General features: G+C 43.9%; 1 protein-coding gene across 1 annotated transcript in view; it reads right to left on the reverse strand.

Moving 5' to 3' along the window:
- Window positions 1–13287, reverse strand: part of B4galt6 (beta-1,4-galactosyltransferase 6) — a 56401-nt gene extending 43114 nt beyond the window's left edge. The window contains exon 1 of the mRNA XM_028774850.1: window positions 13148–13287. Within this exon, the coding sequence (XP_028630683.1) occupies window positions 13148–13262 (115 nt within the window). The 5' untranslated portion in view covers window positions 13263–13287. The remainder of the gene's footprint in view (window positions 1–13147) is intronic.
- Between the last annotated feature and the right edge of the window lie 312 nt (window positions 13288–13599).

Here is a 13599-nt window from a genome sequence, read left to right on the forward strand (position 1 = left end):
CTCTCTCTCTCTCTCTCTCTCTCTCTCTCTCTCTCTCTCTCTCTCTCTCTCACACACACACACACACACACACACAGGTAAATGAAAACAATCACGAAGAAAGCAGCACCATAGCCAGACTGCAATTAATTTCAGCCAGAAGGGACACAAAATGGCAAGAGAGAAGCTGCCTCTCATATCACCTTAGAACACCCAAAGAGACAGCATCTCAGAAGACACCATACCACTTACCATTACCATTACTTACCATACCATTACCGCCTGAGCCAGGTACCTCAGAGTTTATAAATTACAATAATCTAAATATGTTTCAGGCACCATAAACTTATCTTCTTTTCACATTCAGTGCCATAACCAACAAACTTCTGGAAATTACTCATCCATGTTCACAAAAGAAAACACATTTGTAATAATCATGGCAACACCATATTAGGCCAGATCCAGCATGAAACAGGATTTGTATTTTGCAGTGGGCCTCAACTTGTGGATTGTTACTGCTTTGAGGGTCAAAAGATGTTTTTACACAGGGGTAGCCTAAGACCATCAGAAAACACAGATATTTACGGTACAATTCATAACAGTAGCAAAATTACAGTTAGGAAGGAGCAACGAAAATAATTTTATGGTTGGGGGTCACCACAACATGAGAAACTGTATCAAGGGTTGCAGCATTAGGAAGGTTAGGAGCCACTGCTTCAGGGAAAGAATTAAAAACAAAAATAAATGGTGGTACTGTGCCAGGCTGGTAAACAATCCCCATTGGGCCAAAGTATTATAGGGTGTCATTACACAAAGACGAAATTCAGATGTGGTCACAAGGAAATCTACTGTGAAAACCATTTGCCTGTAGATTCAACTCCATCTTCCAAGTTAGTCATGGACTGAGTCATAAAGAGAGAAAGAACCCTGTGTTCAAAGTTCCACTTCATCAACTGATAAGACGCAATGGTAACAGGCAGAACACAATCGTCGCCAAGCTCATTCAACAGCTAAAGCTCTGCTGATGTAGACAGTAAGAATTAACAGGAGTGCCTTTATAACGTGTCTATCACTTCTGTGCTACCAGCAACAGCTCTAACTATGCTCGGAGAGCATGTATGCTAAGACTGGTCATAGCTTTTATTTTTAAACAAAACTGACTTTTCCAACAGCCTTATTATATTAAAACACTGCATGGAGATATATACTGTTTACTGTTTACCAAGTACTTCAGGAGACAAAGGGGGTGTGTAGATTCAGAATCAAGATCCCTGGCTGTGGGGTTCACTGTGAGTTTCACTTGCCTAGTGTGCACAAAGGTCTCTTACCCAGAATTGCTCAGAGCCTACGCAAGAGGTTGAGGCAGGAGGATCAGTAAGTCGTCGTTGGCTACATAGTAGTTTCAAAGCCAACTGGAGCTACATGAGACCCCGTCTCAAAAACAAAAACAAAACAGGGTTGAAGAGATGGCTAGGAAATTAAGAACACCCAGTGTTCTTACAGAACACCCCAAGTTCCATCCCCATCACCCACGTTGGATAGCTTACTGCCTAGAACTCCAGATATGAATGACATCCCTGATCCCTGTTCTCCAAGAGCACCCACACTCACATGCACATACCCATACACAGTCATACAGACACATAATTAAAAATAAAATTTAGGATATAGTGGCACACCCCTTTAATCCCAGCACTCTGAGCAGAGGCTGGCAGATCTCTGAGAAGATCAAGGCCATCATGATCTACAGAGTGACCCTGCTTCAAAATTAATGAAGTAATTAAACTTCATTTATCTTAAAAATAAATCTGAAAGAAAGGAAGAAAGGGAGAGACAGAGGGAGGGAGGGAGGGAGGGAGGGAGGGAGGGAGGGAGGGAGGGAGGGACAGAGGGAGGGAGGGAGGAAGAGAAGGAGGGAAGGAGGAAGAGAAGGAGGGAGGGAGGGAAGGAGGGAGGGAGGGAGGGAGGAAGAGAAGGAGGGAGGGAGGGAGGGAGGGATCAAGATCTCAAAAAGACAAAGTTGTCGGTTCAGCCCTGTTTAAAGGCAACATACTCCCAGAGTACACTTGGAAGCAACCTACTTGTGTGAAAACACTAACCAAGGACGGTATGTCCTCCACTTGCTAATTTATAGCACTAGTCACCTAGAATATTTGCATAGCTTCTCCCAAGTATCCCAAGGACTCTAACAGAGCTAATGCAGAAATGAAACCAGGAGGAAGTGAGGGCTACAGAAAGGAAGGCAAAATCTAATCAGGAAACCCAGTGCAGTGACAGACTAAAAGACAAGGCCGCAAATAAACATGGCTGAAAGCATTACGGAATTAGTGTTTTTCACAGTCACAAGATGAATGTGAACCAAATCTCTCCCCATTTAAGAATTATATGAAACAGACAAAGTAAGCATGGTATAAGCTACATTTTCTATCTCCAAACACTGTTTTAATGAGTAACACTTCAGAATTTCAACTTATTCACAAGAAGAGAGGAACTCTAAAGCAAGACACAGAGAAAAGCACACTGGACAAAAACAAATTTTAGCAACTTCCAACAGAAAAGGTTGGTTTTGACCAGGAAGCAAGGCAGTTTCCGGTTCTGTCTCTTCAGCATGTTGACTCAGATGAAAGCAATCGGAGTCCTCTTCCTTCCTATGAGTCAAATTGGAAGTCATACTAATCTGAGAAGCTATACTTTCTCTGTCCTTTTTCCTTCCTTCTTCCTCTATTTTAAGAGATGTTGTCCTACATTGGACTGGCTGGCCTCAAACTCCTGCCCTCAGGCAATCCTCCTGGCTCAGCCTGCTGAACAGTTGGAACCAAGGCATTTACTAGCTCCTCAATTATCAAAGACAATCTATAAAACATTATTTTATTCAACAAGTGATTTTAGTTCAAGTTATCGTCACATTATCAAATATATAAAACCAACAGACCAGGTAGAAATGCCTTTAACCCCAGCACTACTGAGGCAGAGGAAGGCAGCTCTCTGAGTTTTAAGCCAGCGAGGTCTACACAGAGAAACCTTGTCTGAGGGTTAGGGGGCTCGGGACCAACAGGATGGAATATTTCAACCAAGGTACCGTGCTTCAGTAACAAACTTTAGGCAATCACTCAATACACTATTGAAGCTGGCACTGGGTAAGTGCCTTTAATCCCAGCACTAGAAAGGCAGAGGCAGACAAATCTCTGAATATGCAGTCAGCCTGGTCTACAGAAAGAATTCCAAGACAGTCAGGGCTACATAGTAAGACCTGCCTCAATCCCATACCAACTCCCCCAAAAAGGTGCTGTTGAAAAGACATTTTATACTTTCTTTTAGGTTCTTTGTATGTTTTAATGTTTTGCCTGCATGTATGTGTACTACAACATGGTACCTGGTGTTCTTGTAAGTTCAGAGGAAAGCATCAGATCCCCTAGAACTTGAATTACCAATGGTTATAAGCAGCCGTCTGAGTTCTGGGAACTGAACCTGAAGGAACAGCCAGTGCACTTAACCACTCCAACTACTGTAAAGATAGTTTACGATTTTTCTAACCAAATGCTGAGAAATGCTACTTTAAAATTATACCTATTGGTAAAACTGTAATGCTATATGCTTTTTTTTTTTACTAATTTTGTTAAAGAATTGCTACATATCTTTCTAATAATTAAAAATGATAAATACCATACTTAGGATCAACTTATGATCAAATCCCCTAGTCACTGCTAACCTATAAGTGAACATATGACACAAACTTTCAATTCGCTATCCAGTTCTCTAGATAAAAGACATTATTCACCATGAATGGTCAGCCACTTCTATCTTAAAACAAGCTGGTTTGGTTTTCAAGCACTAGGATTAGTTCTGCGAAAGATCAAATGGAATCAGGTGATTGATTCCGAAGAGCAAAACCAGGGGTAGGAAATGGAGCTCAATCAGCAGAGCACCTGCCAGACCTTGAGGTCAACCCCCAACTGCATTAACCAATATGATGGTACATGTTCATAACCCCAGTACTTAGGAGCTAGAGGCAGGAGGACCAGAAGTTCAAGGTCAGTCTCCACTATACAAAACAAAAATAAACCTAGCCTGTACTTAACTCACCGCCACCGCCACCACACTGCAGAATGACCTGAGTCAGCAGCTCCACTGACAGATGACCTGTTAGTGGAAAGGGCTCCGGGAAGGTTATAGAATCAAGGTACATAATATGTATATGTAATGCATACAATTGTTACAAAGTGATCCATTATCTTGTACAACAAACACAAGCTTAAAAAAAAGCAGAAGTAAGGCTGGACATTGTGGCTGCACCTTAATCTCAGCACAAGGGAGGCAGAGGCAGGTGGATCTCTTTAAGTTCAAAGCTGGCATGATCTATACAGTGAGTTCCAGATAAGTCGAGGCTACAGAGTGAGACCCTGCCTCAATAAAGGCGAAAAAGAGTATAAAAGAAAAAAAAGTATATCTGAAAAATATTCCTGGAAAAAAAGCTCATTAAAACAGACCACCTTAAATGTGGCTTAAACACATTCACATTTGAAAGTCACTTTTAATAGTATCAAAAGATAACCAGAGAGTGAGGCCACAGAGGAGGACCTGCAGAGCCTCCTGCCCCCAGTACACACAATGACTTAATAGTTTAAAAACCTTCTGCCAGAACAGTAACAAAGAGCACACTGTGTGAGTGATACAGATTGGATGTGAAGTCCAAGCGGATCCAGGGAAGGAAGCAGATGTCCCAGGCTTCCGCAAGGCCTGTGAACATCCCTTTGGAAAAGAGCAGCTTCCTCTTTCTACCGAGGGTAACTCAGTGTGTTCTATGTGTCCGTGGCCTGGACAGCTCGATCAGTTTGTTTTATGGTTAGACTCCTGTGGGTATATCTGCTTTTTCAGTCATAGTAGAGTTTGGCAGCGTTTGATGTGAGCTGCTACAGACACCTTGCTTAGCTGAAAGAGGATTTAGCACAATGAGTGTTTATGTCAGCCATTATATTTATGTCAACAGAAATATGTTGATGAAGCTATGCCCAGTAATGTCGAACCTTAAGTTTGTCATTGCCTTACTCAGCACTGACTGGCAACTTGACCCAGTCTAGCCTCACCAGAAAAAAAAAAAAAAAAAAAAAGGCAAAGTTTCTATTGAGCAATGTCTTTATCAGATTTGCCTGTGGGCCATTTTTGAGATTTTGGCCCTGATGCTTCTTGCAGAAAAATTGTAGCAGCCAGGACACCACTGCATCTATGCTCCAGGTGCTCTCAGCTCCACATCCTTCCACAAAGAAAACATGCAGGGCAGGAGGAGGACAGCGGCAGCCACACCTGGCACCGTGCACACAAAGTCCAAGGACTTCAAAGCCATGGAGTCCCTTACACGGGATTGTTTTTAAAACAAGAACCAAGCTCTTCAGAGATAAGGTGTAGAAACGGGGTTGTTAAAACAGCATACCTTAGGGTAGAGATGTACCTCAGCTGGCACAGTGTTTACCTGCCTCGTACAAAGTCCTCAACACCACAGAAGGCAAAGAGCCATGGCTGCAGCGCCAGCACCCAGGAGGTAGGAGCAGCAGGAGTTCAAAGTCATCCTTAGCTATAAAGATAATTCTAGCCAGCCTGAACTAGAGACCTTGCCTTGTCTTGATGAAAACACAAAACCTACATTCCATAATGGTTTGGGTAGTTTCAAAAATTAACTACCCTATTTATACACATTGAAAGCATTCTCTTCACAACTCTGAATAATGTTGAAATATCTATCACACAGAGACACTTACCAACCCAGGCTAGGATTTCCCTCTCAGACATTTTTATCTTCAATAAACACTCAAGGCAGAAATGAAAAGTAGGGCTGTAGACAGCACATATCACCTGTGCACTCACCAAGAAACAAGGTGGAGAACAGCAACGGGCTGTGCCAGATTTCCATGAATCAATAAATTAACTAGCTTCCCACCAGGTCATATTGTGGGGCTGTGGGCTGTGAGAGGCAGTGGGGTACCCAGTTGAGTCTGCTTCGAACCCTGGAGACCCTAAAGGGACGGTAGGAGTTTGGCGGTACTCCTGGGCCCTCTGGTTCCTTTCACTTAGGACAGTCCTTCCAAAGAGAGGTTTGAGTCATGTAGCACAGGTAGAAGGCATGACTAGAGGCCACAGAGCCTCAAGAGATCTCCATATTCATGAGATACCTAAAGGCCAGAGGTAGTCAATTAAGGATTCCTTCCCAGACACTCCTCCTACTTGCAAAAGGTATTTAACCCCAGGTCCGCCATGAGAACATGGGGTACAGTTTTATCCACTTTCTGCCATGACAGTAAACGTTTTAAGATCATGGACTTCCTCTCATCTTTAGGGCCTGCCTTGGAGAACTGTAGAGGGAGCCTTCAACTAATGAGCCACTGCCTAATCTCCCATGGAGGACTTCTCTGTGTTCCAAACATGGAGCCTACCAACTCAAGCAAGCTAGCCGAGCCAGCTGTGACTCAGCCAAGCTATTCACCTCAACCAAGACTCTCATCTATCCTGTGGGGCACAGCCAGAGCTCATCTTTTCCCCCTCACCATGTCTCGGTCCTTCCACGGCCTCTCAGTGACGTCTGGGAGCCCAAGAGCTTGAGGCGAGTTGATCCCCGCCTGCCTTCTTGCCTGGGGGTCCCCAACCCAAGAGTTCTGCCCCCACAGGGCCTCAGACTGGCATCTCCCCATACTCAGAGTGGAGCTCTGTGGCTTCCCATAGACCGGCATCCACTCTGCATAGAGTGAACTCAAATTCCCGCACTTCTGCACCCTGAGCCATGGCCCTAGCTGCCTGGGGCAGCAGACACATGGGATCCACAACTCAGACCAACAGGACCGACGTCCACACATGCAAGCCACAGCCCCACATCATATGATTTACATTAATTGTCTTTGACGCTGAGGGCAGAGTTACAAATACTACTTACTCATGAATGTATCCCACTGATGCAGGCCGTTCTTTTGGAGGACTACTTGTCATGAGCCAGACTGCCTTTCTGGCCACACCAACTTGCAGCAGCTTGTTAAAGGAAAAGCTAAGACTCCTGCCAAGAGCACTGACCCTATAACAGACACCCCAGGTACCCATATTCAGAGACTGACCTGTCCCATCAATCAGAAGGCTACTATGAGGGCACATCCCCCTTCCATAATGGGTATTCCTCAACTAAATGTGTCCCTTCTCCTCTTTCCCCCCACATCTTATAGCTGGACATTTCTTATTGCCTAGCAATGCAACAGCCCTTGTCCTTCTCCTTCTACAGCCTGACCACATGCCCACATGGAGTCACTTCCTTCCTAACCCAAACTCTCCTCAAAGCCCCTGCCACGCTGTTGTCTGTATGTTTGGGGTGATAATAAGTCTTTTAATAAATCGTACCCAAAAGGACAATCTGCCAGTGTCCTCGCCTTGGGCTCAAATCTGAAACTTTTCATTGATTCCTGTCTAAAAGGCAGGGACTGAAGAGATGGCAGATCCTCTGGGCGTCTCCTGCATTCACTAGAAGACCATGCTTAGACGGCACCAATGGGCTGAGTCACAATCACTTGCAGAAAGGAGATTACTGCTTAGCTCTAATGACAAAGACAGCCAAATGTAAGTCTCCTATATGATGTGTAAGGGTCCACTGTTCGTGGAAGAATGACACCCCAGACTCAAATACTATACCAAAGCAAAGAACACTTCACTCTGCACAAGTCCAGCATGCTGGGGTCTCCCATTACCAAGATAGAAAGACCCTGAACTGAGTTCACAGGCCTGATTTAAAGAACATTAGGGGAATTCCGGGGTAGGTGGGCTTTGTCTTACTTGCCTCCTGGGCTCTAAGACCTTATTTCCACCTACCTAGCCACTGACAAACTCTTCCTGGGTATTCCAGGGACAACTAATTCCCAGATCCTAAAACCAAAACTGCTCCTTCAACCCCAGCACCCAGATATCATCTGTGACAGGTCAGTCACCTGGGGTCTCAGTTAGAATCTGAGCATCGTAGGAAACGTCCCCTTTGTTCCCCACTGCTCTGGTGCTCCAGTCTGACCTGAATCAAATCTCCAGTGTTGGCACCACTTCGGTAGCTTCTCACCTGGTCTCCCTGTCTTTGCCCTACATTTCCCCATCCTTCATGCTAGGATTACTCCAAAACAAAGAGCTGTCTCATTTCCCTCTGCAAAGCTCCTGCCGAGTCCTGCTACTCACAGAACAAAAATAGCAGGCAACAGCAAGAGAGGCCCAGAGGCAAAATGTGACCAATACCCAATCAGAAGAACTACAGAAAAAGGCCCCAGAGAACAGGGAACTTGATGAGGGGAAAATAAAGGGCCTTTGCAAACCAAGGCAGGCTAAAATCAGCTCAAAAGGCCCCTACTGGTACCTGAGGCTAGGAGGCTAAAGAGCTCAAGGGAAAAAGTTGCAAAGCAAGAAGCTACCAGCTGAGGTAGCCTGGAGCAAACTAAAGTCAGACCTCAGGCTAGACTTCCAAGTAAAAATCTGAGCTGCCTCCTACAAACACATTTGTCTTCTTATATACCCCACAACCCCCACTCCACCTTTTCCAGCAGGCCACAGACAAATCCCCTGAGGCCCAAGTAACCACGAGTTTCACAGCAGTTCAAAGTGCCATAACCAGATTCCTCCCCCAAAGTCCAAGAAAGCCTCTCCAGGAAAAGGTCAGGGACTTTGGAGTGTCAAAAGGACAGTCAGCTCTCCACTCCCAAGGAAGTTATGCAGTCTCCCTCAGATACCGTCCTATGGTGGCAGGCACATTGATTTCTTTCTTATCATCATTCAGATAAAGCTTTGTGGGCCAGACTCTGCTGTGAACGTTAGTGACCTCAAGAACTCCAGCTTGCTGCACGCAGAGCTCAGTCCTTTTGCAATCTGCCTCTCCACACCCTGAGGAGTAGCCTAGAACAACCAGAGTACTGACATCTTCTGGAAGCTTTTTCTGTGCTCAATATACACCAATCCTATGGTACCCATCCTAGGAATATGAAAAAAAAATATATATATATATATATATATATATATAATTTCTATCATGTACAATAAAGCTCCCTCATGGGGCCAACCTCCACAGATGACTGTGTTATCATCTTTTAAGTCTTCTAGACCTCAAGGTCCAGTTTCTTTTGTATGCTCCAGTCAAATCACTTGCTCCTCTGATATGACAGGATAGGACTGTGTTACATGGGAAGTTATATTGGAAATGGCTTCTTAGTAAATGGACATCTATTCTCAACACAACCAGCTCCAAGGCCCTGGATGGAAACTGCACTCACCTTGGTGGCCAAGCACGAGGGCAGGCACAAAACAAGCTTCCTGACCCCTATGCATGCTGGGAAGGCTGGGGCAAAGTATACAGAGACTTCCTGTAGGGAAGGCTCCAAGAGACTTCTCTACAGCCCAGTTCCCTCAGCACTAAAGTTCCTAACTGAAAGATGTTATCTTGTGCTTCCCCAAACGAAGTATCAGGGAAAATGTTTCAATTTATTCTTAAAATAATGAGTTTTAAGTGCTATTGAACACACTATAGTCTGGGACCCATAGAGCCCAGAGAATGCAGAGCAGCACCAAGAAAAAAAAGAGAAAATTAACCAGACTGGCAGTCTACAGTGTCAGCTCAGAAGAAAGAGACACGAGGATATGGGCACTTGGGGAAAAGGCCCAAGGAAGAGTCAACTAAATAGTGGAAGATCTGTGTGTAGGAACACATGTGACCAACCCTGTCTACACCCAAAAGGGAGAGAAATACCGTAACACCTAGCAAACAAGTTCATGTGGTTCGTAAGGACATAATGGAGTAGATCTGAAACACTCTTGAAATCAGTGAAAGGAATCCCAGCACTCGGGAGACAGAAGCAGGTGGATCTCTGAGTCTGAAGCCATCCTTGTCTACAGAGTGAGTTCCAGGATAGCCAGGGCTACACAGAGAAACCTTGTGTGTGTGTAAGGGGGGGGGGGGACTGACTGGCTAGAGCACTGTTTGCTCTTCTAGCACCACGTGACAGATTATAACCATCACTAACCTCTGCTTCACGGCACTCAACAATCTCTTTTGGCTTCTGCATGCATATGGTGCACAGACATACATGCATACTTATACGCATAAAATAAGAAAGAAATTAAAAAAAAAACAGTAAAGGAACTTCTATGTAGCATAATCCATTCAAGAGGAGATTTGGCTCCAGGATACAACTCATGTGAGGATACTGAGAGCAGTATCCGTTTATCCACTGGAGAGCTACAAAGGAAGCTGTGAGGGCCTGGGAGAACGCGTCACACCAAGTCACCTGTGGCTTCAGGAAAAAGCATTCATGCAACTGCCTGAGGCACTGGGACCTCAACTAACCACACTATCCACATCATTTTCACTTCAGAAACAGCTGACAGACTTTGGTATCTGACCTGCATTTAAGAAAGTGACCTGACACACCAAAAAAATAGATTAAAAAAAGACAGCCCCTGTCAACAAACACAAAATTTAAACTTACTAGTGAAACTATGAATTTGAAAATGTCTTCCCAAACTTAAAGATGAGAATCCTCACTCCCACCCCAAATAGCACAAAGGGTATAAGGTGGGGGGGGGGGGGGAAGCAGACACCTGATTTAACAAATTCATAGCATTTTATGTTTGGTTAACTTACTTTTCTTCCTGACTTAATTGTTAACATTTTTAATTATAAGGTTCTCAAAATAGAGTAATTAAAATTATGTTGACCTACTTGCTTGCAAGACAACTGTCAAGTTTTTATGACAATAATCACTGGTTGTTCTATGGCAATATTACACACTTAAATAAGAAAAATGTACCCGGTTTTCATGTCCACTGAACTTTAACAATCTACAGATAGTATATGAACACTAGAAAGCTGAGATTTGGACTTCCTTTGCTTGATTTTTTTTGCATGTCACTCAATATATGAAGAAACGGGAGCCAGGATTTAGCTCAGTTTTACAGTTCTTTCTTTGCACACACAAGGCTCCTGAATACCATCCAAACCCAGCCTCACAAAAGAAACAAAAAAGCAAAAAGGGAAATTCAAAGGAAATAGGAAAATTGTTAATTAAAAAAACAATCTTGCACAGGGCGGTGGTGGCGCACGCCTTTAATCCCAGCACTTGGGAGGCAGAGGCAGGTGGACTTCTGAGTTCGAGGCCAGCCTCATCTACAGAGTGAGTTCCAGGACAGCCAGGGCTATACAGATAAACCCTGTCTCGAAAAACCAAATAATAATAATAATCATCTTGCTGGTGTGGTATGAGATTAAAATGCCTTTAATCTCAGCATTCTTATCTGCATAGAGAGTCCCAGGCCAGCCAGGGCTACATAAAGTGATCCAGTCTCAAAGAAATTTTGTCAGGGACTAGCAGGATAGCTACACAGGTAGGGAAGCTGCATGTTGCCATGCCTGGCCATGTGCACTTGATCTCCAGAACCCACTGTGGTGGAAGGAGAGATGACCACAGTTGTACTCTAAACTTCACATACGCACACTCACACCTATGCACACATGCACAAACCCTATAAAGATAGTTTAAAATATTCTTGTGCAAAATCTCTCACAGTTAAATATCTGGTAAAATAATGTTCTCCAAGGAAGTCCAACTTTTAAGGAGTTACATGAAAAAGTAAAAAGTTTCTATAGAATTAAACGGCATTTATGATATCTAAAATGGCAAGAAAAAAAAATTTGTTAAAACCCTTTTTCTAAATGTCCAAAGAAATAGCCAACATTCAAAATGATAGATAAGATATGAAAATATGTCTGACATCTACAAACTAGTGGGTATGGCAGAATTAATAAAGATTTCCTAACAGAGATTCAAAACATCTAACTTATAGGGCCAATAATAACCATTCTTACATAGTCTATGTACCATTTCTATAAAAATTTTGCCCAATTCATAATTCAGGCTAAAGTGTAAACTGTTGTCATAAGTTTCAAGAGAATGGGTTTGTTGTTGTTCTTGTTGGCCTAAAGAAAACCCACAATGAAGGACCAAATTGTTAAAACATCCAGACTCTTTCAAACTTTATACTAAACTAATAGTTGACAATGACACATGAAGGTCTTTTCAAGAATCATCAGACTGTATATTTAATTAAATCCAATAAATAAAAAGATCACATAGTAATTATTTTTCATGAGAAATCAAACAATCTGGATGAGGTCACAGTCTTTCCTCTGTAATTCATTATCATTGTCTAACACACACACAAACACACACCTCTGCAGGGATAAGAATTGCACCTAAAAATTCTGCAGGTGTTTTTCCTCACTAAAAGAAATGACATTTTTTGATAACTCCCGGGAGAAACAATGACTCAAATGAAGACAACTGAATGTCTAATAAGAAATGACAAGAGTATGCCCTGTTATCAAGTCACTCAGCATTAAATACTCAGCCAAGCTTAGTGAAATAGGATGAGTTCTAGCAGCCATGTAAATCCATAGAATTTTTCATTCACTAAAACAAAGCCATATGGACCCCTTGTCAACAGTAGGAGAAATGAAGAATTAGAATATTTCAATCAAGAAGCCAAGATCAAAATGTAGTTGAAACCAAAAGTAACTCACAGAAAGATAACAATTTAAACCCACAAATTGCCCTGCGTAATTGTTTTAATCAGTATTTTGTCTGAGCAGGTATCCTCACAGGTTAGGTAGAGACCGACTTTAACAAGACTCAAGCTGATTGTAAGAGCTGGGTTTCAAACAGCTACAACAGCCACAATGTCTCAAGTATGTTGCAAATGTCCGTTGGCCTGCATTACCAACATGCACACTATTGACCTTCCTACTACTGACAGACTACCGACTGTTACTCCATATTTCCACGACCTGCTGTTTTATAAGAAAATAAAGTTGTCTGGGTAAGACTACAATTAAACACTACCCCAATAGATAAGTAGTCATGAATACTCAAAAGAGTGACAAGAGGCACTCCACCCCACCCCCACTCCCCAGCCACCAGGCCCTCGTTTCCCTACATCCCCTGAGTGCGACCTTTTAAGTTCATCTAAACGGTTTTTAACCAAGCTAACATGCCCAAGCAGTTTGTTTCTTTGACAGTTTTGAAATAAATCAGATGCTTTGGTTCAGCTTCCAAACCCCTCAACACCCCAGTTACCTTCCTTCTGACCATAGGAGGTGAGGGTGTGTCTGGGTGCTTACCGATGCCTGGGGCCACATAGATGAAGTAGAGACAGGACGTGGAAAGGGAGAAGAAGAAGATGAAGGCAATCAGGGAGCGATTGGAGACCCGCATCATCCGCTTGAGCGCAGACATCTTCCTCTGCCCTGCCAGCAGCGCGGGCTGCGCTCTCAGGCCAGACTCTGGTCCAGGCCCTAAACTTCCATGAATGTACGGAGAACCCCAAGAGGGTAGCAGGGTCCGGCCGGGGAGGCTGTGGGAAGAAGAACCGAGCCGGGAAGGAGAAACGGATGCAATGAATGGGAGGCGGTGGAGCAGCGGGAAGGGTGTAGGAAGGATGCGGAGAAACGTGGACCGAGGCCGGGAGACTGGGCTCAGTGGAGGCCAAAGCCACGGGCCAGGCTGGAGGAGCTCTGCGATGCGGAGCGCGGCCCGCGCGCTGCAGCGTGCCGGGGTCCCCGCACCCGGGGCG

Source organism: Grammomys surdaster, unplaced genomic scaffold, assembly GCF_004785775.1.
Source record: "Grammomys surdaster isolate TR1022 unplaced genomic scaffold, NIH_TR_1.0 243, whole genome shotgun sequence".
NCBI lineage: Eukaryota > Metazoa > Chordata > Mammalia > Rodentia > Muridae > Grammomys > Grammomys surdaster.